The sequence below is a fragment of the Opisthocomus hoazin genome, chromosome 4 (assembly GCF_030867145.1).
Source record: "Opisthocomus hoazin isolate bOpiHoa1 chromosome 4, bOpiHoa1.hap1, whole genome shotgun sequence".
Classification (NCBI taxonomy): domain Eukaryota; kingdom Metazoa; phylum Chordata; class Aves; order Opisthocomiformes; family Opisthocomidae; genus Opisthocomus; species Opisthocomus hoazin.
Window position 1 is genome coordinate 5,830,684 of NC_134417.1, and position 26,519 is coordinate 5,857,202.

Consider the following 26,519-nt stretch of genomic DNA (forward strand, 5'->3'; position numbering starts at 1 on the left):
AGGAAGCTCTCAGCCAGGACAGGTGGGACATTGCAAGGTGGGACCTCCTGGAGACCCAGCAGCGCTCGAATAAGTAGTCAGGAGCTGGCAGTGCTGCAAAACCCTGTTTGCCCATGAGCTATGAGCAGAAGATGCTAAGACGGGAATTGCTGGAGTCTAACAGGGATGGCAGAGACAGCCCAGAAGAGGCCAAAGAGTGACTTTATATCACAGCTCCGCTCGCAAGCGCTAGCTAGAGCACTGTGCCTCGGACCGTCAGCGGGAGGAGGCTGTGGTGGGCACTGCCTGCATGTGTCTCACCCTGCGATACTCCACAGCCCATCAGATGGTTTGGGGCTGTCCTTGCGACCACCACAGCGACCTGCCAGGCTTGTGAACCGCTGGCAGAGACAACCTTCCTTCAAATGTATAGCTCCATCAGAAACCTTTCTCGAGGGATCATCAACATATAAAGCCCCATCGATTTCCTCCTTCTTGGCCTTCGTAGTCTCCAGAACTTGCAGAACACCCAACACCGTTGTAGCCCCAGAAGACACCCCAGCTGACAAGCACATCTGGGCCAAACCAGTGGCGCTCACAGCGAGTAGCTGCTGCTAACGCCGCGCATCTGCCACCAGCATCAAGCCCAGGAAACGGGTGGCCCACCTCCAGCTTGGGACGTGCCAGCGGGGTCCTGCTGCTGGATGTCCCCGAGGCAAGAAGCAGGGCTGCCAGAGCCAACCGGGCAGGCACACTTTGGGATATGCCGTGGTGTCAGCGCAAGGCTTGGTCACGGCGCTTTCTCTTCGCAGCAGCATTTTCCATGCAGACCGGGTACGCGTGTGCGTATGCCGTTTTCTCGGAAAAGCACTCACTGCTGCGACAGAGGGGCTTCTGTGCAGCTGCTCCCTTCTGCCAGCTGCAGTAAATTTCTGTGCTAGCGCTGCTCATCTGAATCGAATATAGTTTATTTCATTTTAAGAAGTCTTCTTTTTTTTTTTCATTTCGGGAAAATGAATGTTAGAGCCAGATAAGAAACTATAGTCTGCTTTCAAGAAGGTTACAAGAAAACTGCATCTTGCATTACTAATCCTTTATCTTTCATGTTAACAAAAAGATTACTGACATATTTTTGAATGAAAGAAAATAAAATAGCAAATGCATCTAAAGAACTGTGTAACTTTCATGCAACACACAAATCGGTTGTTAAACGTGGAAAAAAAAAGGAGGGGAATGAAGGGAAAATTCATAATACATTTCCCTTTGTAAAGTGAGCAAACCAACTTTCTATAAGAGAAACTAGTGGAGGACTAGAAGATGCTCCTTTCACAAACAGAGAACGATGTTATTTTTACTGGAGGCTGGATTCAGATGGCAGAGGAGGAAATCTCCCTGGCCCAGTTTTTCCAGGGAGGGGATCAGGCAGTACCAGCCCCAGGGCAGCCGTCCTGGGGGCCAGGGAGCTGCATCCCCCAGCCCCTTCCACCAGCCTTGGCTTCAAACGAGGTGTCAGGCTCCCAAAAATCAGGCACAGGGTGAACACCTCCCACCACGTGGGCCATCTCCGGGAAGGACAGTTGTCACCGGGAACCTGGACGGTGCCTCCTTCCAAAGTGCATCGCTCTGCCCCCCTGCGCCAAATCCACCCGAGATGAGCTTTTCTGGTGCTTCTCTGCCCAAACCTCCCCGGAAATCCAGCCCTGATCCTCAGCCCTGCTTTTCCAGGAGAAAACATCCCCCTGCCTTGGCACAGAGTGGTTCATTAGGAAACCCATAATTGAATTCCCTGACCATTCAGTTCTAAAACCCCTTTGATCGAGAATTAGTTAATTACATTGGGCCCAGTATATTCCTTGTCACAAATTTTGCCCATGTCCCCCAGATATGCGATTGCAGGCTCTGCTCACATTGTGTCCTTTGAAATGCATTCACGAGCCTTTGAAGCTCTCCCCCCTTAATGATGCATTGTTCGTTAATAAGTTGCCTGTAACATTTCCCCATTAGGAAATAGCTGTCTGCGACTCACTTTGGCTTGAATGAGTAATAATAATCCAAATGTAATTGATAATGTTGGAGAATAAATGGGGATAGGCACTACCTGGAGAATTGGTTCACGTGGGGCGGAGGGGGAGAGCGCGGTCCCTGCCTGCCTCCCCTCCGCCAACCTTCACCGCGCTCGCCCTGCCAGAAATCCGTTTGACTTTGAGACAGGGGCTGCATCACCACTCCCGGCGGCAGATAAGAGCCACGGAGATCGCAGGTAGCGAGTCTCGGCGCGGGCAGCCGTCTCTGCCTCCGGCCGGGGGAGCGGGAGCAGCACGCTGCGTTCCTGGGGGAGGTGAGAGGAGATAAGGAGCATCTGGAAGCGTGGCAGGAGGGGAGGCAGATGGGGAGATAACGCCGAGATGGGGAGATTGCGCCTTGCTCATCTCAGCAAGGAGGGGTTTAATGAGGCGGGTCGGGGGCTCCACGGAGCAAAGGTGGTGGAGCCCCTTCGTTCTTCTCCTGTAGGGCTGGAGTCTGATTGCGCCCTCTCCAACAGCAGCGTCTCAACAAAAGGCCTGTCCCAGCCTCCCTGGAAAAAACTCCATTTCCCCAAGGTTTTGCCCCCAGCCCTGCACCGCAGCAGCCGCACCTTGGCATGGGTCTCTGTCCATATGACCTCCCCAGCTTCTTGCTGGGCTGTCCAGCCCTCCTGAGTACCCTGCATGCAGTCAGGGTGCTGCTCCCCAGCACTTACATGGATTTAGCCCTTCCTTTTGAAATAATTGCATTTTTTCCCCAAAAAATGACCAGGTCCCGGCTCTGCACCATGTGGATGTACTGCCAGGAAAAATTCCTGCGGCATCGATGGGTTGTCTTATAGGGCATCTGTAGGATCACGCTCCTGCCATGGAAAACTTTCCTTGCTAAAACATCCCTGTGTAATTCCAAGCAGTTTGGGACCAAAAAAAAGCTGAAAAACCATATGTAGGAAACCTGTAAGCGGGATGTGAATACCTGCCAAGCCAGGAGGAGTGTGCAGGGAGCAGTGACACAGCAGGACAGAGGGTCTTGCCCGAGCTGGTCCAGCAGCGGAGAGATGGAAGGGGTGCTCTGCCCACCTCTTCCCTGCTGCTTCACCCTGAAGCTTGCTGCAGTTTCCCCTTTGCAGGGCAGAAGGTCAGCACCCAAAGTCTCCAGCCACGTGTGGCTATGGCAGAATTTGATCTCCAAGAGACCAGAGCATCCAGAAAGAGACGCTGAAACTGAGCTTGGTGCTGGGAACTCTCAGAGCCTTTCCTTCCAGGACCCTTCACCGGAGGTGTTCAGCCATGCCCGTCACACCAGCGTTTCTCTAATAAGAACTGACCTAAAATCAAGCAAGTTTAAACAAAAGGCTTAAATGTCTCCCCTTCCCTCTCCATCCAAACCCAAAGCTATTACTTTTGGATTTCTGAAAGCATCGTTTTGCTTTAACTCCTACCAAAATGTCCTTGAATTGCTCTGGCTTGCTTTGACCTCCTTCTCAGATCCCACCAAACGCTGCTCCCACTGCACATCGCTCTGTCCGCACATTGCTCCCTCCTGCACACCGCTCCCGTCTGCACGTCACTTTGCTCGCAGGTCACTCCGGCTTGAAAACTGCTCCTCTTGCGCATGGTTTGCAAGGTCTTGTCTCTTCCATTTGCTTCTATTGCCCTCTGCTGGGGACCATCAAAGGGAAGGCTGATCCCTGGGCAGTGCCTTCTCCTCTCTGTCTCCTGCCGTAATTTTCGGGGAGCGCCGGGTTGGGGTGCCAGTGCCTCCCCGCAGCACCAAGCCCCCGTTACCACTCACGTGTCCCAGAGAGGCGGCTCTCACCCGTGGCGCAGCAGACCTGCTCGTGGGCACAGCCGACCCGGCGCATGGCCAGCGCATCTGGCCAAGAGGACATGTGTGACCATGAGCAGACACTGCAGGGGTCTCCAGGGTGTGCACTTGGGTACACAGATGCGTGTGAGATACAAAGCAGCTCAGCTCTACTGTTGCACCTATTTGTGCACAGCTCAAAAGCTCTGTACACCCTGAGTTGGGACGGACTTTACCACAAGTTAAAGCCAAGACGGACTGAGCTGGTCTTGACCATCTCCTCCTGAAACTCTTTGGTCTGTGAAACCTTTGCATTTCAGCCCGTGTCAACAGGAGACGCATAGGGTAGTTCGCACATAAAACGGAAGAAGAGAGGATGCCTGGAACAGCTGCACAGGCAGAACCAAAGCATGTGCCATAATCACCAGTGAGGTCCTTCAGAGGCTGCTGAAGTACAGTCCAAGGAAGCTGCTGAATCTACAGGGTCTTTGGTTTCAGTAAGAACAGCTCCAAGGGAACCAGATGGCAATGAAATGTTAAACCAAAGTGACATTAACGACCTTTGCTGGTGCACGAAAGGGGCCTGCATCAACTTGGCTGATGTCTCAAGACTGAAGGGCACCAGCAACGCCAAGAGAAGTCCCACAAAACCCTGAGGACCACTGTGGGCAGCACTGTGTCCAGTCCTGGGCTCCCTGCTTCAAGAAAGATGAGGAGCTAGTGGAGAGAGTCCAGCGGAGGGCTAAGAAGATGATGAGGGGACTGGAGCATCTCTCCCATGAGGAAAGGCTGAGGGAGCTGGGCTTGTTCAGCCTGAAGAAGAGAAGGCTGAGAGGGGACCTTATAAATGCCTATAAATATCTGCAGAGTGGGTGTCAGGAGGATGGGGCCAAACTCTCTTCAGTGGTGCCCAGTGACAGGACAAGGGGCAACGGGCACAAACTGAAGCAGAGGAAGTTCCAGCTGAAAACGACGAAGAACTTCTTCCCTCTGAGGGCGACGGAGCCCTGGCACAGGCTGCCCAGGGAGGTTGTGGAGCCTCCGTCTCTGGAGATATTCAAGACCCACCTGGACAAGGTCCTGTGCAGCCTGCTCTGGGTGACCCTGCTTCTGCAGGGGGGCTGGACTAGATGACACACAGAGGTCCCTTCCAACCCCTAACTTTCTGTGATTCTGTGAAAGCTCAAGCTGCAAGCAGCAAGGAGAATTTCTGCTGCAACCTGGGAGCATCGCCACTGGAAAGCCTGGAAGAGGAGGGCGAACACGAAGCATGGGCTCCATCATGGCGAGAGCTCCGGCCAAGCCCCTGCTATGGCTGCGGTGCCAGCAAACTCGCACCATTAGGGCCTGGGGGCAATTTGGGGGGGGACAAAGCTGAGTGTGAGTGTCCCACTGGGGCCGTGCAGCATTCTCTCCCAGCCCAGGCAGAAACCCGAAGTGTGATGCTCTGTCTCAGAGATAACCGTGCCCCACGCTGGGCCGCCACCAGCCAGTTCATAAAAGGAACAAATTGGCAGCATTCAGAGGAATATTCTTCATTTCCAAGCATATCATTTCTGTCCTCTGGCAAAAAGCTCCCCTGCCCAGTTTTTTAGCAGCTTTTGCATTTAATTGGTTTGAATCCAAGATGGAAAAGGGGAGGGAAGAAACTGGAGACCAGTTTCCTTTTGGAACTGGAGGGATTTCTGCAGCAGAGAGGTGCTGCAAGGCCAGGATGCGGCTTTTCCGTGTGACACGGGGAACAGCATAGCTATGCACCCAGAGATGGAGGGAAGGGATGGGCCAGCAAGGTCAGCTTGGGGAGCAGGAGAAAGAGAAGCTAGCATTCTCCAGCCCTGGCAGAGGGTGTCCTGGGGCCACTGGGGATGGCCAGCTTTGAGGGGGATGCTCTTTCCTCCTCCAAAGCGGTGCCACCTCCCACCATTTCTCAGTCCTACCTGGACCTGTTTCTCCTAAGCAGCTGGAGAAAAAGTTTGGAGAGAAGTGGCACAGGGAGGAAGCGGCGCAAAAACAGCAGTGGGTCTTTGGGCACCAAGGGGATGGACATGAAGGTGGCTTCAAGATTTCAAAGCCAGCCTTCGCCCCTTGGTCACAACCAGCGCTGGACGGGCCAAGGAGAGGAGGCAGATGCCCACCCGGCTGTCTCCGCTTCCAGGAGTCCTTGCACACCCACCGGATTACAGATGATGGAGGAGAGGAATGCCATACACCAATTAATTCCCAAAGTGTAATTAACATCTGGGCCAGCTCTATGTGATCCCCAGCTGCTAATGAAGCATGGCACCGCTTTAATTCCTGCTATGCTGCACCATCTTCTTATTAAATCCAGGAGTAGGTTCCATCACATTTCCCTTAAAGGGAAAAGGGAAAGAGAGAGAAATGGAGCAGGATTTGTCTCAATGAAATATGATAGATTAGAGTTTGCTGGATAAAGAATGTAGGAGTGGGGGGAGGGTATGAAATGTGAAATTTCGTAGGTGTGTGCGTGTGCACAGGCGTCTGTATATTCTCCCTCGCAATGACCTCCTTACGCCCCATCCATCAGCCTGGGGTTGGCTTATTCTAACTAGCAGAGTCTTTTCTCGTGTCTAACAGGCCCATCAGACACAATCTGCATGCCAATTACTGGAGCAGACCCCCTGATACTGAAAAATGGAAATTAGCTGTCAAGCGAGAAACGTCGTCGTCGGCAGGCTGGGTTTGGATTGCCTGCGCTCCCCGCTCGCTCTCGCCGCCGCTCATATCCATACACACTCTGCGCAGCGTGCAGCCGTGACAAGGGAGCCCCCGATGGAAAAAGTAATCTAGAATAATATTAATAATAAAAAAATAATAATAAAAATCCCACCCAACTAGCACATTTTATTGTTACTCACGTTGGTTGCCAGCGTTCAGGGCAAAATGCAAAATTCACCAGCGGCCAAGAGCCAGCCGGAGGAGGAGGGGGGGAAAAGAGTTGGGATAATTGTCTTTTCGCAGTGGGTAGATCAAGTGGTGTAAGGGAAGGGCACGGGGAGGAAATGTAACCCTAAGGGCAAACCAGAACCAGGTCTGGTTCCTCCAGTGCTCCAGGGCACCCCAACTCTGCCCGCTGCAGCTCCAGCACCCATGGCAGGGAGGGATAAATCACACCGCAGGGGACGCAGGATGGGGAAGAAAGCTGCCCAGGTAGTCATTCCCCAAAATCCGGGTGCGAGATGGTTGGAAACACACTAGCCAGATTACAGAATCACAGAATCACAGAATAGTAGGGGTTGGAAGGGACCTCTGTGGGTCATCTAGTCCAACCCCCCTGCCGAAGCAGGGTCACCTACAGTAGGCTGCACAGGACCTTGTCCAGACGGGTCTTGAATATCTCCAGAGAAGGAGACTCCACAACCTCCCTGGGAAGCCTGTTCCAGGGCTCCATCACCCTCAGAGGGAAGAAGTTCTTCCTCATGTTCAGACGGAACTTCCTGTGCCTCAGTTTGTGCCCATTGCCCCTTGTCCTGTCACTGGGCACCACTGAAAAGAGCTTGGCCCCATCCTCCTGACACCCACCCTTCAGATATTTTTTCCTTCCAAAACAGGGATGGCAACAGGCTCCCTACAAAAAAAAAAAGGCAGCCAACCATAACGCCAAATCGCCTGCATCCCGCCGACCCGTGATGGGGAGGTGGTGGAGCAGAGAGGCAAGGGGTACAGAGGCTGGGCAAGGAGACGCCTCGCCCTTTGCAGCAGAGGGCTGGAATGGGGCAGGGGGCTGAGACTGTAGGGCGTTCAGCTGCTGGAGGAGGAGGAAGGCAACTCTCTTCAGCCCACCTTCGTGCCGGGGGAAGCTAACGGGGCTGCAGCTGCTCCTCTCAGCAGCCCCTTCCCACTGCCCGCTGGCAGCTGCGTTCCCAGAGGGCCGCGGCACCGCGGCTTGGCAAGCATCACTTAACCTGCCTCCCTGCTCCGTAATAACCTCATACATCAACCGGGAAGAGACCGCGGAGCATGGCTAGAAGGGCTCTGCTTCTACATCCAGCGTCATTATCCCAAGGCCCCTTGGCTCGATATGCAAACAGGCTGCGGGTCCCTGGGGTGCCCGGGAGCAGTGGACATCAGTTACTCCTGCACGGCCACAGCACAGGCCCAGCCTGACATCTAGTGGCACTGGGCAAAATGGGGTGCTCCAGCTGGCAGCAAACTGGGCTGACTGGGAGCCCTCGGGAGCCTGATGGCCCCCTCTGGTCCCTGCACATCTCAGGAGCCCAGGGATCTTTTCCCGCCCTTCAAGAGCAACCTCCCATCCCCGGGCAGCTTTCAGAGGCACTCACCATCTCCTGTCCACGTCCAGCCTCTTCTTGCCCTTCCAGCTGCCCAGCTCGACGCGGTGCTCAGCCCCACTCTTGGCAGCCAGACCCCTTGTCTCACACCAATGAGACACACGGGGCTGCCAGGGTCCCCAGCATCCCCCGTGGAGATGGTGGCTGTCTCCCTCCTGCCCGTGCAGGGATCCCTGCCTCTCACCCCCACCTTCCCGTCCCCGGTCCCACTGCCCCGTGCATCACCAGAGCGACGTTGCTCCTCCAGCGCCAGGACTTCTGCTGCCTGCTCAGGTTCCCCGGGAGGGGTTACTGGAGCACAAGCTCCAGCTTTGGGATGGCTTTTCTCCGGAGGGGAGACATGGGATGGAGGGGAGGGGATGGGGCCAGCCTGGAGGAAGGAGACAACAGCAGAGACGGAGGCAATCAGGGCTGGTGGAGGGTCTTTGGCTTGGAGGAGGCTCAGCTCCACACCGGCTCTGCCAGGGCAGGATCACTCGCATGCAGACCCCGGGAATGAGCAGGAGAGGCTGAGCTGAGCGACTCGGTTGCTTTATTGACAGCCTCTGGCCTCCCAGTGACTGGGCTGCCTCACTCGGCGATGCTGCGGAAGGACTGGATGGCGGGGCTCACCGCTCCCCACTCCACGGGCTTGCGGTACTCCCCCTTGGGCAGCAGGTACTGCCGGCCCCGGTAGTTGGGGTGCTCGTAGAAAACCCAGACGCCCTCCAGCACTCTGCAGGAGTGGACCTCGCGCACACGCCACTCCTCCATGATGGAAGGGCAGTCTTCGGTGGCTTCGAACATCTTCCCACCAAAATCTCCCTTCTCAAATATCTGGATGTGGCCCCGGCCTCCACTTGGCTGGAAAAAGGAGAGAGAAAATGGCAGGGAGCTGGAGGGGGGTACCAACACGTCCCGGCTCTGACGGTCACCAGCGGATGGGAGGAGCGCTGAGGCACGGCCAGACTCCGACCAGGCACAAACCACCCCCCCAGCAAACCAGGACAAGGCTGAACACCTCACGTCAGCCCCCAACAGCGCAGCAGGGAATCAGCCAGGGTAACTCTTGACCGAGCATCACGTGCAGAGAGGCCACAAAAGCAGCGAGCCGGAGCAGAGCACTTTCGGCTCAAAGCCCCACCGCAGCCCCAGTTTGGCAGGGAGGAAGGGTGCAGGGAGGGATGAGGCCAAAGCAGCAAGCGCTGGGGTCTCTAATCGCAGGCAGCCTGCCCGTCCCGCTGCTGGCTTGAACCCTCCCTGTGAGCATCAGAAGGAGAGACGGACCCCCTCCACTCCCCGCTCCTCCCGGCAACGAAGAGTTTAATGAGCTGGTGACCCCAGCTGGGTTGTATTACAGGCGAACGCAGCGCAGGTATTTTCCACTGTGATTTGAAGCGCCGCGTCGCCCGAAGGCACCACAGCAGTTTTAATCTGCAGCTGCCTGGACACCATCTCCCCCCACCTCCCCGAGCCCGCTCTCGTTGCCAGCCCCAGCGCTGCTCTGCGGGGTCTCTCAAAGCCGTGCGCTGCTGCTGCGGCATCTCGGGTCAGGAACCAGGCACCAGGCGGACCTGCAGCATAAGGTCTCCGCGTTTCATCCTGACGGAGGAAGCTGTGTTGCTGTTCTATCTCCCACACGGTTTGGCTCCATCCCTTATGCCAGACCAGTGCTCTGCACTGGCTGGAAACCCTCCCTGCCCTGTGCAAAAGGATTTAGACCTAGCTCAAACCCAGAACAAACTCAAAGTGGTTTTGCACCTCCAGACACAAAAGCAAACTGAAGCAGAGGAAGTTCCGTCTGAACATGAGGAAGAACTTCTTCCCTCTGAGGGTGACGGAGCACTGGAACAGGCTGCCCAGGGAGGTTGTGGAGTCTCCTTCTCTGGTGATATTCAAGACCCGCCTGGACAAGGTCCTGTGCAGCCTGCTGTAGGTGACCCTGCTTCGGCAGGGTGTTGGACTAGATGACCCACAGAGGTCCCTGCCAACCCCTACCATTCTGTGATTCTGTGAAAACCTCTTCTCAGCTGTGAGACCTGCTCCACACAATCGAAACCGTGACTGTGCTACTCAAGCCAGCAATGCACAGATCCCCGCCAACATCTGCCCCGCTGCTGGCAAGGAGATAGCAGCAGCGTTCAGCATCTCAACCCCAAATATCCACACTCCCATCCCTGCCAGTTTTACAGGGTGCTTCTCCCCATGGGCTTCCCAAAGGGATCGTTCCTTCCGTTCCTTTCTCCCCCCAGCGCTTCCATAGGATGTAAACACCACCACTCTCACCCTTCATTTATCCCATCTCCTGCTGCTGGAAGGATGGGTCCTGCCAGAGGCTGCAGATGCATCTCCCCAGCATTGGTTAGGAGGGGATGAGCACGGTTCCTGTGCTGCAGTAGGAAGACACATATGGCCCTGTGCTCCAAGCACCACCCAGGGATGGCTACAAGCATCACTCTCACTCCTGGGTCACTCCAGATCTGCTCCCGGGGCTGTCCTTCCCATGTCCACGCTGCCCAGAGGGGCTTGGTGATACTCGGATTCTGTCCCCTGTGTCAGAAGGGAGCCATGATTTGCTAGAGAGGCAAACAAACTGCCCCTCCTTCTGGGCGCTCCTGGAAAATCCACATCCCACTGTTATAAGCCCACCGCCAGAGTCAGATCAGTCAGCAGCAAAGCTGGGGGGGAAGGCAAGAGGCAAACCTCAGGGTGACCTGCCCGGATCCTGAAGTCCCTGGAGTAACACACAGATAGAACTACACTCCTGTTCCTATGGAAACTCACCTGCAAAAGCGGTCAAAGTGAGCTGCTTTTTCCCCACTGCAGTCATGAGTGGAAGAGATTTATCTTCTCCACTCACCAAACACCTTGCCATTCCCAGAGCAGGACCGCAGGAGCAAATACCCTACAGCCGTCCTCTCCGAGGGAGCTCCAGCAGATCCCCAGGAAGATGGGGGCCACACCTTCTAACGATAGGTGTGTAAATTAAAACGTCCCTTGGGAAGACGTCACACTTACTATCTGGACGGCTTTGCAGGAGCCGAGGCGGTCGTTGAGGCCCATCCAGTGGTGGTAGTCTGGATACTCCCCGTGCGTCAGCACGTACATGTTCCCGGAAAAGTTTGGCCTCTCATAGGCAACCCAGGTGCCCCCATCCACCCGGATGGAGTTGCAGCGGCTCAGGTAGGTGTGAAAATCAGGGCAGTCGCTGTCACACTCGTAGCAACGGCCTAGGAAATTCTTGTCTTCATAGAAGGTGACCTGAAAAGCAGAGAATGGAAAGCAGGGAGGTTCCTTGCCCCCCACCGTGTGCACATGCCTGTGTCCGTATTCTAGCTGTATCACAGTGTGAAATATCTGAAAACGGAGCCCTCGAGATGTCAAAAAGTCATCAAGCCCAACCATTGAGCAGGATCAACTGCATCCCAACTATCCCGGGCAGCTGATTCACCAGTCCGGCCCCAACGCCTCCAGCTGCCACCAACTCCGTGCCCTTCCCAGTACCTCGTCCTCTTCCAACCAAACCCAAAGCTCCCTTAGTGAAGCCCCTGTGCTCTTTGTAGCAAAACACTGTTAAAACATTTCCCTCTCACCTTCTCTAGGTCCGTAGTTACTAGACTACAGCCAAGGGAGCCATAAGTGGTCAACAGACTGTACTAAGCAGGGTTTCATTCACGTTGGCTTAGCAAGTGTTTGCATTTATACCTTTACTGATACGGGGGTGGCAAGGTCTCTTTCCTCTTGGGTCATGTCTGCTTGCCCTGCAATCGTTCTCCTTGTTCCCACTCTGACGGTCCACAGTTTACTTTCTCAGAAGTCAATGCCAAAAGCTGGACGTCACGCGAGCTTTACCGTGCCAAGAAAAACCACAGGAGCGCTCCACGTGCGTGGCGGACAGCACAGTTCTTCAGACATCCAAGGATTGCTTTTGCAGTTGGCTGCTTCTGGTTTGGTCGCTGCAAGTTTGCGACACAGCTGACAAATCTCCAGTCCATCACCACCCTTCTTTCCCCAAGAGCTGCTCTACAGCCTGGCAGCTGACTGCAAAGCACTTTTCTTAGGGACACGTTTCCCCTACATGATCACAACCTGTTTTGTAACGATGTCGAGAGCTGGTGAGCAAATCCCAGTCCTCTTGCCGAGGTATCACCAACCCAGCCAGGCCTGGAGAAGCGACACATGCTTTCTTCAAAAAGCCCTTCATGGAAATACTGTCAAGCCCCAGACCCGTCCCTGGCACAGCCCCATTTTTAGATCCTTCCAGGTGACAATTATTTACCAAGAGCTGCTCTTTCCAATAAGCGCTCCTGAACCATCACGTCCATTTTGACGATATCCCTTGGTTGCTCATGACACTGGGATGCCAGACCATGCCAAAAATGACATTCGTTTGACATGACTCAGTCTCAGCAGATCCCTTTCAGCTGCACCCAGTCCCCAGCCCACCTCCCACCTTAACCAGAGTTACTTTTAGTTTAAGATTACCTTACTCCTAGAGCCTTGCATTGTCAGCTGAGGGACAAGCTGCTTGATCCAACGCCGTGCGTACTCAAGACAGCATTTCACCTTTTCCAGCCTTCCAGTACAGCATCAGCCCCATACACGCTGCCGGGCTATCTGGTAGCCCCTGAGATTGCCTCAGCCCATTCCCCCAGGTACTCTGGAGAGAATTTTTCTGGCCACAGTGATTTGAACACCTAAAATGCAGAACTCTGCAATCCATTTTTCCCCACAGGTTTTCCATGGCTTGAGTATTAAGATACACAATACCCTTTTGCTCCTAGCTGGTTGTACTTCACCCATGTGCTTTGGCTACTTGTATTGATCTAACATCACTGCTGTTAAAAATACTGTTCATCGTCACAGTTTCAACCCAGGAGATAGATTCAAATCTAGAACAATCTGCTTGCTAATTATTTTTAATTCACTTTGTGTTAAAAAATAAGCTAGCCACAGTTTTCCTAGAGCTGGCTGGTCAGTGTGTCCCATTCCATCAGCTTGATCGGGCGTACGGGAAGTCAGACGAATCACGCCAGAGGATTCATGCCCTTGGTCTTGCAGCCTGTTAGTAGACCTTTATTAGCATAATGTTATTTCCCTCACATTCTCCTCTCACTTTCAAGAGACTAATCTCCTATTACGAAGCAGTTGACACATACAAAGCAACCTGTCCCCACTTCTCTCCCTCATGAGCAAGCTCTTCCCATCTTTAGGGCACTGGCGAGTTGGGAGATCACTGCCATCTTTCCAGCAAGTCAATAAAGACCGTAAAAGGCGTGCACTAAAATGTCCAGTCCCTGTTTTCCCATACTGCTACTCTGGGGTAGTTAGCCATGCTGGTCAGCCCTTGCCAGCCATAACCCTGCTGTTGTTTCACAGATCCTGCTTCTGGATCTTTGTCCCTAGAGGTGTCACCTGAAAAATCTGTCAGCATGAGCCCACAGGCAACGCTGCAAGCCTTGCTCACTGAGGTTTGGCAGTCACTCACCACCAGGAATTCTCTTCTTGAAGTCAGTGGTCAAGGAAGCCACAGCATCCCCGTCATACCCTCCGCAGGGCGGTAACACAGGGATGTATCTCTTCGCAGCTCAACCATCACCCTTCACTGGGACAGCCGATGAGCTCTCCCCCTCTTCAGCATCATTTCTAGAGCTCTGCAGCCCCTTCTGATCTGCGGTCCCACTCCTGTCCACGCAGTGAGCGCCCAGCACTGTCGATAACGAGCTCTGCCCAACGTCTGTAACACCACAGGTCTGGTCTCCATGCAGCCAGCACCTCACCCGGGCAGAGGGATGCCTCCTCCTGCAGCTGGCTGTGGGAAAGGAACAGGTCTCCAGCACCTCTGGTCCCGGCTCTGCGTGAGCTGCTTGGTTTTGTGGCTGGCATTCAGCAGAACCAGCTCCTCCTGCGATGCGCTGTCACAGCAACTGTGCATGAAGTTGGCCTTTAATTTTGTAACAGAAAAGAACAGCTCATTGGACGTTCCTCCCCCCCCAAGGGCCTAACACAACTGAATTTCAATTTGGAAAAGCTACCTGGTGTTCCTAGAAGGATATTTGGCCACAAGGCCAAAGAAATCCAAGAGCACATTCAGGGTATGGCCTTTCCCACAGAGCATTGGCCAACCAAAAGTGTTGTTTGTTGTTTTATTCTTAGACCATTTTTAGGAAGGCTTAAGGAGAGGGCTCCTGCCCACCCATTTTCCACCACAGCTCGTTGCACGCACCGTCAATTCATCGCAAACCTTCACACCCAGCTCTTCTCAGCTTTCCTCCACTGATTCAGGTACAAACAGAGCAGACTGCAGTCTTTCACCCACAGGATAATGACAGGTGAATTACAGATCTCAGTTCCAGACTCATCAGTTCGGTTCAGCCACACCTTACTCCCGATGCAAACTGCCTTCCTTCAGTAAAGCCACCACGCTGCTCTGCTTATGGTGCCAACCTGTCCACTGCTCAGTGCCCAAACTTTGCTTTTTTGGGGCTTACCTGGCAAATAACAGATTTGCCATAGCAGATCTTCCTTATAGGACTGTAAAACTCTTGCTCCCTTGGCCCCCTCACAGCAGTTATCACGTTTCTTCCCAACAGCAGCTCTGTTAGCAGGAAACCTGTAAACAGTAAGCAACAGCCAGTAGTGCCCACTGCTTTCTAAGGCAGCGGCATGGGGGGCAGTGAACCCCTTCTAGGGCAGACTGTTTGCTTAGGTTGTGGGAAACAGTGTTTAATTCTCTCCTTTGCCCTTGTCTTCTCCCAGGAATGTGCCAGGCAAGAGCATGGCACAGAGAAAAGATGAGATTCGCACTCTTTCACTGACTAAACTCCTCTTGCACATTTTGCAGCACCACAGCAGCACGGAATCAACAAATTCCCTGTAGCACGCTCGCAGGGGACACGGCTTTCAGCAGGGTTGAAGGCAGTTAAGTATTTAAGTCTCTTTAAGCAGACAGGAGACTCGAGCATGAATCAGTTACATGTCCCCAGCACCTTCTTTATGCATGGGTACACAAAGACTGCACCACCGCAGCGTGACAGCCACCAGGTTAGAGGGAAGCAGCACGCCATCCTCGGTTCCTAAAGACTGCTCAGAAACAGCCAAATCACTTTAAGCCAAGATCACAGGCAAAAGGTGCAGGAAAGCAGAGACTGAATCCAGATCTTCCACTCCAGATCAGCCTGTGCCTACAAAACCATGCTGCTTCTGAGCTCTCTGCCTCCTTGGATTTTACAGTCTCCACCGGCTAAAAGAAACGTAACCCAAAAGCAAAATTAATACAACGGAAAGATGTGCATCTGTCCACAGCCTCTTAACAGTCATTTAACATTTCACAGGAGAAACCAGCCACTAGCCCAAAGCTCTCTCCCTCCTTTCCCAGCTGTTTATCCCTGCCTAGTCCCAACCCCGCAACAAGGTCTGCGGGACCAACCAGTTCAGCTCCGCTAACTTCAAGACTGAAGAACGCAGCATTAGAGCTGGATCCCCACCTGATGCACGTCACTCTAGCTGAAGCTGAGTTTTCTGATCTACCTCCTTCTCCAGTTTAAATTCATCTCTGCTGACTCCACCAAATCACAAGGCTGGTTTGCATCTCTCAGGGAATGCTATTGCCTTCGGTGCTGTGGTCATCATTCAGGTGTCTTTCTGTCGCAGCACACCCTTTGCTCCACCATGGAAGGGGGATGTGGCAGCTGCCGTTGGTGTCAGGACTCAGCTCCTCCCAAGGAAGCCTTCCACGAGATTCTGCTCTGCAAATGCAGCTCATCACGTTCACTGCTGGCACAGCAGCCTCCTCCGTCAAATCGTAAGACATCAGGTCCTGAGGCATTTTAAAATATTCCCTCACCAGTCACTGTGTTCGACTCCATCCTCTCGCAGAGCCACACCTAGAGGAAACAGCCACCATCTGGGAAAAGACTAGGGAGGGCTCAGCTCCAGCTTCCCTCCATTTGAGGAGGGATTTCAAGCACCTCCTCTTGCCGACGGACTGACAGAAGGGGAAGTGGTCAGCAGAACAAAGAGACCAAAGTTCCTCCACAACTTGTCCCTGATAAATTCTGTACTCCTAGCCACAGTCACAAATAGTATGCAAATACACTTACCTTGGTTCCAGCTCTGGACATTTTCTGTTCCAGCCAAGCTCCCCAGAAGCTGTTACAAACAGGCAGGATCTGAGGCGCCCTTTTTATAATGGGCTTGTTTTAAACCAGACAGCCGCTTTGTCATGAGAATAGGATCCAAAAATTGAGTCAGTGATTCTGAGGCTATAGCCAGCTTGCAGAAAAGCAAGCAGGATTATGGAATAAAGGAAGGCTTTGCCATCCTCTCTTTGTTACCTTTTGCTGAGTCAGAACACCAAAACTGCCAAACGCACTCAAAACACGCAGTCCCCTGCCAAGTCCTGGAAGACGGGGGGCAATTTGGCTGCTCTCTCCCTTTCAAGCGTGTTAAACATGCAGGCATTTTCATCAGCTCTAAAAGGCCCATTCCCATTTGCAAGGAAGACACCCAGTATTTATCAGAGAACATTCCCATGCAGCGAAGGATGCAGTAAGGAAACGGGAACACGTGCCCAGGGCAGACACCACAGGCTTGCAAAGAACTCTGCATAGAGGCTCTGCTTCAAAAGCTCCCAATGGAAACAGCTGTGCAGCAAAGAGGCTGCATATTTTTATACCGCTCCTTTAGATTGAGCCATCCTGCTCCATATGGTGCCCAACAGAGTAAAAGAAACATGTCTGGCCACACACCCCCAAAGTGAGCAATTTCAGACACCAAACAGTAAAGAATGATGCCCAAATTTCTGACAAAATCTGCCAGCGTCACAAATTCAACTCAAAACTCTCGCTCAAATCGCAGAGAGTGGTGTAAACGTCTTTTTTTTAGCCACACTCTGGCCCACCCAGCAGGGAGGGCAAGGATTGCTGACTTACGTACACCCACACCCCACCACCACTGCATTATGAAAAAACACCTCTGCAGCTATTCACTGCACCAGCCCAACGGCTTAGGGAAACAAAGGGGAACGAATTTGACACGGCAGCGCTTGAAACACACAGACCCTATTTCAAATCTGTCAGGACAAGCAGTCTCACTACAGCAGCTCTGCGTGCTGCCCCACGTACGTTGCCGCAGCTCTGCTAAACGCAGCCAGGTACGACAGCCTGAGAGAGATGCTCAGCAGCAGCTCGTCCTCTTCGCATTTTAGCTGTCTCGAATCGCCTAGTGCTGTTGCTTACAGCTCTTACTGCTGCAAAGCTGTGAGGCCACTTAGATTTTTTTATTTTAATTCAAATGCTGTCTTCTGAAGATCAGAGTTCAACAACAATCCAGGTCCTAGCAAAAGGTAACTCAGTAGGTTCACTAGAACATGTCGAAACTCCACTGCAATCACTTTGAACATCCCTCCTTTAAAAGTTGGTTAAGTGTAATAAACTCGCCCTGTATTGCATGAGCTGCCTCCCCAGGAGCCAAGCGAGGCCTTCAGAAAAATTCTAGCAACACAACATCCACACACACCAGAGCACTGAATGCCCCTGCCTTCCCCTCACTCGCAGGCTGGATAGCTCTTCATAAGTCACACGCAGCTGTGGCATTCGGCCACCTGTGCCATGCCTTTGCCTATTTTCCCTAGCTAATACAGGGGCTCAGCTACGAGCACATGCCCCCAAGGCAGGTTACAAGAAATATTAAAGGTAGGAAACAGTGTTTGTATCAGAATGCTGTGCTTGGGCAGGCTTCAAAACCTTCAACTCCACGGCTGTTAATGAATTGGCACTTTTCTCTCAGCTGACCGGTTCACATTTCATTAAGCAGTAAAGATGTTGTGTCCCTCTAACACCCACTGTACAGGTAAAACCCTTGCCCTAGGACATGTGCCAGCCTTATCCGAGAACTCTGTTTTATTGACATTTGTCAAAACAATGGAAATGTGTAAGAAAGTTAATTCCATAAAATCACATTACTTAAGTGCCATCCTCATATAAAAAAATCCATTGAATTTCATTCATTAAAAAAAAATCAAACATTTCTTTTTCATATTCATTAAAACTGTGCAGCTGGTTCGTACCATAAAGATGCTCGCGATGGCCAGGGCCTGCGTCCAGCTCTGCACCAGGAAGGGCTCCTTTGCTGGGTACTTGCACACCATGGATGCTAACCATGATGACAGCCTCCCAGCTAAAGGATCTGCAACAAGGAGTACTCGTTCATCATCGTCTAGCAACACGCGCTTGCTCGGTTATGAACAGCACAGTTACAGCACACTCCTGGGAAAGCAGCAGCCATCAGAAATCCTGAAGCAGCCAGACAGTCCAATCCACGCCGAAGCTTGGCCTCAGGTCCACATCAAGTCTGTTCAGGCAGGATAGCTGCAAAGTCTTAATGAGAACTGTTTTCAGTGTATCACTGCCTGTTCCCAGAACTCTGTAACGAAATAAGAGGAGAAAATTTTACTCCCAACACTAGCAAAGAAAAAGCAACTCAAAGACAAATGAAAAGGAAGGAAAAAAAAAAACAACAAAAAAAAACCCAAAAAACTTTCTCATGGTTTGAAACAGGCAATGGCAGAAAAGCACAATAAGGGCTTGTCTCTGGCTTCTAAACTAGTTCTGCTTGGGAAGAGAAAGACACTCCAAAGTAAGAATTATTGAAAGTCTCACTTGATTCTCTTAAGCAAAAAGTGACACGGGTAAGTGTCTCTTTGAAGGAGCAGCTGTTCAAATGAGTTTTTACATCAGATGCCGTACAACATGCCTATCTGCCTCTACAGACACACGCAGGTGTCCCTGACAAACCAAGCAGAACACCTGCCGAGGACAAGGGAGGTGCTGAGTACACAGCAAACAGACTCAAACTGAAAAGAGGTTTTGACTGCAAATCAGAACTAAAACCAAATGCAAGTCTCTTGGGAGAATGTCCATTGAACAGCCTCCTACTTCTTCCACCTCTGCCTTTTGCACACAAACATAGGACAATACTTCTAGACAGAGAAGAATCAAGAGAAACAGGCCCTCTGCTCACCCTTCCTTTCCTTTCGCTGTGCAGGAACACGATGTTACCCTGCTGCCTGCTTGGAGCCTACTGCAGGAGGGACAAGGCTATCCAGCTGCTGACGGTTCCCTGTCTGAACCAGCCATTCGTAGAATTTGTCTTCCACCAGCATCTGGAACTCTTTCTTCTGATCCCTGAAACCAGAAGAAGATCAGCAGAGAAGTACGCAAAAGTCACCTTTATTTACACTCCCAACCTCACCTGCACTACCTACACAAACCTCCATACATCTCAGCGAAGAGCTGGGCTTGTTTCATGAACTGTCTATACCGGGAAGAGGTTTTTACCGAGTGAATATGACTACAACGAACCCCCAAAACAACACTCATCATGCAAATTTCCCCATCCCACTAGCACAGCAACCCTGCTCCACAGGGCTGCCTCCGCTTTGCTCTTAGAGCGCAGATTAAAAACTGTCTGAGAAGGGAGAAAAAGAAGACGAGTAACCAGTGTTTAAGCACTGAAGACGCAAAATTCTGCTCTGACACCATCTGAACGCGAGAGGATAGAGATGAGGAAAAAAAATGTGCACATAACCAACACTCCTCAAATAATACCCATTACCGGTAAATAACTTCTGGGGTGTTTTTGGTAAGACTAACAGGGCATACCACTTAGCTCAAGCTCTCTGCCTCTGGCACTGGTCAGATGTCCACAGCACTATATCTCCAGAAGAGCAGCCCAGCCATCTGTGATCAGCTCAGCTCCACAATTTCTTAAGCCAAAAGCAGTATGAGCATTGAGTAACTCCTGCTACACTTTTTCTCCTCTGAGCTTATACAATTCCATTCTGAACCCATGTAAAACATCAACATTTTCAATATCCTGTGGAGATTTTACATGGATTTGCTTTGAACCCATTCCTAATTCGATGTGCAGATCCCACCCTGTGCTGTGAAAAGCAGCAAACCAGCCCCGTTCCTTTTTGCGCCACTCCCTTTCAGAGAGGCTCGGTGCACTCAGACCCTTTTTCAAGTTAAAGGCTCTTCTTTGTACTACCGCCTCCATTTGAGACATCCCCCAGAAAGCAGGGTTCTAGGACAGAAACTAACCTAAATTCCTCCCCAGTGAACGTGAACACAAAGGCAGTCACTTCTTTCTTCTCTCAGGGTTTTATCTTCTCCAACTGCTTTTTATATACCTTGATCTGCTCCTGACCCTGAAAGACTTTCTGTCTGATACACTTGGCAAACAAATAAACAGGATTTTATGCTTTTTGCAAGTTGTTCCTCAAGCTGCCTTACTGGTCCTGTCTTACTGGGCTTTTCCTTTCAGCCTGGCAGGATTTACACTCTTTTTTTTGCCCCACTTTCCTCATTCAGACAACTTCAACTTCTTCAAAGATGTCTTCTTATTTCTAACATTCTCTTTCACCTCCCAGTTCAAGTATGGCAGCTTTTTTCTTTGTACAAGTCTAATATCCTGTTTGCTCTAAGCTTCGTAGTTGCCTCCCTAGTTGTTTCCCTTCCTGCAGGAGATAGACATTTTACACTGTCAGCTGCCCAGTTTCTTTTCAGTAAGCTCCTAAACTTGGCAGTTTTCCCCCTTTTATGAAATAAGCCACCCCAGTACCAAGCTCTTGCCTCCTGACTGCCGTAGAGGATGCTAAATCTATGCATATCATCCGTATTACCTCACATTTCTTTGACAGTAAGATTTTGACAGGCCAAACACTTTTGCAAAACCCTGGGGTGACAAGCAGCAGCCCTGGGAAGACAGCGTCTGGAGGAGGTAGCAGTACCTTAGATGAGGCTGACAGACACAATGGATTACTTCAGCACAAGGGCTGAAGTCACAACTTTCCTCTCTGCTGCCCTCCAAGACTCAAGGACTGAGAGTTTTGAATGTTTTTAAACCTCTTTTACCACTACTGGGTCACTGCTGCTCAGCCACCCTCCCACCTGTAGCAAACTCCTGCCCCAGAATCCTTTCTCCCTCACGGTCCAGAGCTCTTTCAAACTGCAGGCTCCCCCATGCTTGGCACAGAGGCACCTGGATTTCAGAAAGGAATAAGGGAAGCGGAGGGAGCTCCTCAAAACAATGAACGATCAAATGGACTAGAACCCCTCAGCATGGTATGATGGGCAGCGTGGACAGTTTGACTCAAGAGGAGGCTTCCATGTTCTGTGTTCCTCACAGCATAAAACCATCGGAGATCAGTGCTTATCAGCACCCAGCTACACGCCTGCTGCAAGTCATCGACTGAGCACAGAACAGGAAGAAAATCTATACAGCTCAAGTACAGCTTAGGGAACAAACGTTGTTCTCCTCTCTTCAAGCCTTTACAATTGCATATCTGGGTTTCCATCCCCATTCTGTATTTTCAAATGAAGCCAGGTGCCGCATCAAAACGGTTCACAAAATGATAAAAGCAGGTGAAGTCGGCAGAGATTTGCACCCTTGCCCGATCTGGCTGGCGGCAGAAGAAAGCGCACTGACAAAGGAAGCAAGGTGAACTTTTTCAGAAGTCTGTAACAGGTGCTGAGAAAGCAAACAGACGCGCATCAGTACATGAGATGGGCGGGGACAGACCTAGCTAGCACAGTAAAAGCTGGGCAGAGGATTCGATGCGATCTAATGAAGAGGACTAAGAAAGCTACTGCCCACCAGGCGATCTGCTGTAATGGTCCACATGCACGTTCTTAGCTCACCTCAACAACAGGTGGGACAATACTTTAAAGGTTCATTCTCAATGTAAAGGTTGGGCTAAGAGTGACCGCCGACCAGACGTGGGCCAATAATTAGCGGAGCTGTTGTGCAGGGTACATGCCCATATCTCACTCACGGCAGCACGCGACACTGGAAGCACAACAGAGACAGCAGAGAGACAGTGCTCAGCGTGAGACAAGTTGTAAACTCTTACTGCCAGGGTGGATCCCTCACCTTAGCCCTCAGCAGTATCTAGGCACGCTTATCCTTGAGCCTCACAAACTAGGAAAACACAACCATGACAAAGCAACCCCTTCAGGGTTACAATTGTCAGCGTTATTCTTCTCACTATATTAATCGCAAAGACCAGGATCCCAAGATCGCTAATTACTAACGCTCTAGAAATGCCATGCAAGACATGGCTCAGGCAAATCAACCCACTATTAAACCACTTGTGTTGAACCACATCAGATGAATCTCCTGCTCGTATGCCTGAGCAGAGCTTCAGCGCAGCTCACACATTCCTGTTTGGATGCAGCACTCACTTGGTCAGGCCTGCCTCCTTCACGGCTTTCTGCCAGATCTGTACCTTCTGCTCTCGCTGCCTCAGCGCCTTCTGATACGCGTGGGGAAGCCCCCCCGGCGTCTCCATGGTGTCTCCTTCCATCTCAAAAGGAATCACGAAGGTGTAGAAGTCCGAGGGCGGCAGGAGGCGGAAGACACTCGTCTCGCCGCTCTCCTTGCACACCAGCATGGGGCTGTCCCAGTAGTTTGGCAGAGTGGCCAAGCCCACTTGAGCCATGTGGTCTTCAAGCATCGGATAATGGGTGTGGAAAGGGGCAAAGCTGACAGCTTGGTTCCCCGAGAGGATGAGAGGCTGGGTAGGCGTGAGGATGTAAAAAGTACAGCCAGCAGTGGAAGAAAGGCACAGACGATGGCAAACCACAATGACCTTGACGTTGTCACAGCTGTGGACGTGAACAGATGCCTGCACAGGGCCAAGGACAACAGTGCTATTCCGACACTTCTCAATGGTCACGGATCTGCGAAAGAACATGAGAGCAAGAACACAATGAGCAGGAAAAGGCAAAACCAGGACTTTTTCCACTGCTTAGTCCAGCTAACAAGAACTTAGCGCTCGAACAAACTTGCTGAAAAGACATCTAGCTGTGTCCCTGGAGAACCAAAACTCACCGGAGAGGAGAGAGCAGATAAATGAAGGACTCGTTGCAGCGATGAATTCTTACGTGAGCCCCCACCAGGGTGTCCGAGCTCTTGGCCAGCGTCTGCTTGTACACCTGGCTCATTATCACCATGGGGAACACCTCAGGCACCACTCGCGTACTGCAGGCAATCTTCGCTCTCCTGGTTGTTCCTTCAACTGCAAAACAAAGTTCACCAATGCGTTTAAAATTTTTTAAAAAGCACAAAGAGGCTATACAGACAAAGACACAGGCATGATGGTTCACTGTCTACATCACTCAGCAATCCCTCGAGAAAATAATCAGCCCAAAATTTTAAGGTTGGTACCATCCAACTGTATCACTTCACGCACCAGTCAGTGGTAGTATCCTCTAGTCCCCCAGACTCGCCTCCAAGTTGCTACTTTCCCCACCTCCACCGACAGCAGGAGGAAAAGGAGGCAAGCCTCCGTGCCACTGCCAGATCCCTGGTCAGCAAGTGGAGCCGAGACTGGAAAGTTATTTCTAAAAACAAAGGCAAGGCCTGTAGCTACCTTGCTGTGCCCACGCGAGTTTCTTCCCGGATGTGAGGCAGGCAGTCATTCCAAAAGGGTTTGTCGTCAGGCAAGACCGCAGCCAGCTCTCCAGCTTGAGGAAAGAGAAGGCTCTGGAGACCTTTGAGTAGCCGTTCTGCCCGTGACAGGGCTGCCAGAGGGCAAGCTCGTGCAGAGGATGGACCGTCCTGGATTGGTTCACGGTCCCTTCAATAAGAAAGCTGAGGGCACAAACAGCTTCGTAGGACACCAAGCTCCTGTGGGTGGAATGGGAGGAGGCAGTGAGCTGCTCCGGCTCCAGCAGCAGTTCCAGCATGTCCAAGAGGTGGCTCTGCACAAAGGCGCAGTGATCCTGGTCGTTCCAGTTCTTGGCAGGCAGAAAAACACACAAGAAGGAGGTGAGTTTGAGTTCTCACAGAGCTGACAAGCTCCACCAACCTTTTGCAGTGCATCCTTGCTTACACTCGTTCTAAAAGAGGGAAAGCACGTCAAAGGTGGTGCTCTCTCCTGCTCCCTGCCTCTGCTGCTCTGCTCTTCCAAAACACAGAAAGCAACCTCCCCCAAAAAAGAAAAAAACATTTTATTCTAACTCCAAGTACCAAATATTTCATTCTAGAAAGCAGAAACAGACTCTCTTACAATCCTTCCTACACAAATTCAGCCAGTTGCTGCTGGCAATTGAAGGCAGGAAACAAATCAATAACTGACAGCCAAGGTCTTGCAGCTGCTCTACTGGAAAATTGCTGCATCTGCTCCAGACCTTCAGATACAACTCAGTGCTGCCTTCCGAGGCGCCGCGGGGAAAAAAGCAGAGGGTCACTTCTTCACAAGTGAGCAGACCCATAAACCAAACAACCTCTGAAAGAATCATCTGCTCCAATTCTAAAGGCCTCCAGACCAAAATCAAAGCAGAAGACTGGCTTTATGGCAGAGCTTAATAATGACAAACTTTGCTGGCCCACGATCCGCGGAACAAGCAACACACGGCTACGATCACGCGTTGGCCTCGCCACCCGTGAGGGCTGTAGCCAAAAGGGTGTTACAGGCAGCTGTGAGCACCTTGTCCAGCAGCTGGAGATCCCTGCCCTGCAACAGAGACCCCCTCGCACCAGACAAGCCTCACTACACCATTTCAGCAGTGGGCACAGCTCACATCAGCACCGCAGAAGCTGGGGCAATCTCGCCAGATCGCACAGGGAAAAGTAACACCAGTGGAGACAGCCGCAGTCCTGTCGGGACACAAACCCCCAGCAGCCAAGACACATCTCCTTCCAGTCCAGAGTTGGACTTAATGGCTACAGTTAAGGGTAAATACCAGCATTTAAATAACACTGGGTGCTCCACAGCCACCCAACTCACAGCCCTGTAGCAGTTCCTCTCATTTCTTTTTTTATTTGTTCAGCCTTTCAGTATAAAGTTATCCAGTTCCTATTTTCAATTATTTCAGCTTGTCCCAAGCTACATTTCAGTAGCTCACACAGCTCACAGCGTCACAGCCGTAGACAAGAATCTACTGAGGTTTGCAGCTGGCCTTTATAATGATGTTGCCAATCTGTAATTCACTCTCAAATACAGAGCTGCCCACAAGCTGCACCCAATACACCCAGCTCACTTCTCTTCTTTCAAAATACTTGTTAGTGTTTTAAAAGGAAACATTAGCATTTCCACGTTGCTGATCCACAGCTGACCAACCAACCTCCCTCTCTGAAATATAACTTCATGCTAAGGACCATCCTGGGATCCTAAAAACGCCTCCAAAGCAGCCTCCATAAGAACAGCAAGAAAAGCTTCCCACTTGGCTAACAGAAAACACAAAGAATCATGGAATCATTAAGGCTGGAAAAGACCTCTAAGATCATCAAGCTCAACCATCAACCCAACACCACCATGCCTGCTAAACCATGTCCCGAAGTGCCACATCTACACGTTTTTTGAACGCCTCCAGGGATGGGGACTCAACCACCTCCCTGGGCAGCCTGTTCCAAAGCCTGAGCTGTTGCAACCTGGCAGTTGCTTCTTAAAGGGGAATTGCCAAGGCTCCGACAGAACTTCCACAGTTGGTCCCTGACTCCAGGAAAACCCCGTGGACAGCTTTTGCTGCAGAGAATACACCAACTTCACTTCATTTACCAAAGTATCTCCAGCTTGACTCCAGCTCCGGCTTTACCGCGGGCAGGGTGACCCCCTCCCAGGTACAAACCCGCCACTCGCCAACCCCACCCCACGGCAGGACTTTGCCGTTTGCCGCGCAAGGCCAGCCCTGCAGCCACCAGTACCTTGTTCTCGCCGGCGGATTTCCCAGTCAGGCCGGGAGACTTGGTCCTGGGGCTGGGCCACTCCTCCCCGACCAGAGACCTCCGCAGAGAGACCTTGTTCACCTGCTGGACGTACAGGAAGAGCAGGAACTGCAGGGTGTCTACCGACAGCTAGCCAAGAGGGGAGAAAAAGAGGCGTTAGGCCGGGCCGGGCTCTCCCCGCGCCCGCCCGGCCCCGGGACGGGGCTCCTGCCTTGCTCCGCTCCCGCTCCAGCTCCTCGGCGCTGGCGCAGGCCGCCTGGGCCTCGGCCCACTCGAGGCGGCGCGGCGGGTCCCGCCGGAGGAGGCTGTGGAAGAGCTCGAAGTAGAGCCAGGCCGGGCCGCGGCCCAGCTGCAGCTTCCCGCAGGCGATGTGCCGCCAGCGGGGCCATGACAGCCGCGGGAAGCAGCCCTCGGCCGCCCGCGCCCGGGCGTACGCCGCCATCTTCCGCAGGTAGTGGGGGCCGAGGCGGGCGGGCGGCGGGGCGGGCAGGACCCCCACCAGGAACGGCTCCGTCTTCACCCACAGCCGCACCGGGGCCGCCGCCGCCATGGCGACCGCCTCCCGCTTCCGGTGCCCGCCGAGGCGCCGCGCAGAGCGGCGGCCGCGCGGACCAACGAGACGGCCCTTCCCTCTCGTCGTGGAGGACTCGGCCTGGGCCGGGCAGGCCCGCCCCCTCCCCGAGGAGC

General features: G+C 52.3%; 2 protein-coding genes across 6 annotated transcripts; both read right to left on the reverse strand.

Annotated features, from left to right (window-relative positions):
* Positions 1 to 8,690: 8,690 nt before the first annotated feature.
* CRYGS (crystallin gamma S) lies at positions 8,691 to 16,222 on the reverse strand. 2 transcript variants are annotated; one of them, XM_009940766.2, is made up of 3 exons: positions 16,202 to 16,222; positions 11,118 to 11,360; positions 8,691 to 8,963 (listed from the first exon to the last, which is right to left on the reverse strand). In XM_009940766.2, the coding sequence occupies exons 1-3, from the start codon at positions 16,220 to 16,222 to the stop codon at positions 8,691 to 8,693; spliced, it is 537 nt and encodes a 178-aa protein (XP_009939068.2). The 2 variants fall into 2 exon arrangements, with proteins under 2 accessions (XP_009939068.2, XP_075273402.1); XM_075417287.1 differs by lacking the exon at positions 16,202 to 16,222 and adding an exon at positions 11,805 to 11,906.
* A 2,213-nt stretch (positions 16,223 to 18,435) lies between these two features.
* TBCCD1 (TBCC domain containing 1) lies at positions 18,436 to 26,471 on the reverse strand. Of its 4 annotated transcripts, none has more exons than XR_012763615.1 (7): positions 26,044 to 26,471; positions 25,812 to 25,961; positions 23,536 to 23,902; positions 22,995 to 23,181; positions 22,390 to 22,843; positions 19,122 to 19,285; positions 18,436 to 18,524 (listed from the first exon to the last, which is right to left on the reverse strand). XR_012763615.1 is itself a non-coding variant. In XM_075417703.1 (7 exons), the coding sequence occupies exons 1-6, from the start codon at positions 26,380 to 26,382 to the stop codon at positions 19,156 to 19,158; spliced, it is 1,671 nt and encodes a 556-aa protein (XP_075273818.1). In that variant the 5' UTR covers positions 26,383 to 26,471; the 3' UTR covers positions 18,436 to 18,524; positions 19,122 to 19,155. The 4 variants fall into 4 exon arrangements, 1 of the variants encoding a protein (XP_075273818.1); XM_075417703.1 differs by having other exon boundaries at positions 22,346 to 22,843; XR_012763617.1 differs by lacking the exon at positions 18,436 to 18,524 and adding an exon at positions 21,803 to 21,950 and having other exon boundaries at positions 19,204 to 19,285.
* Positions 26,472 to 26,519: the final 48 nt, after the last annotated feature.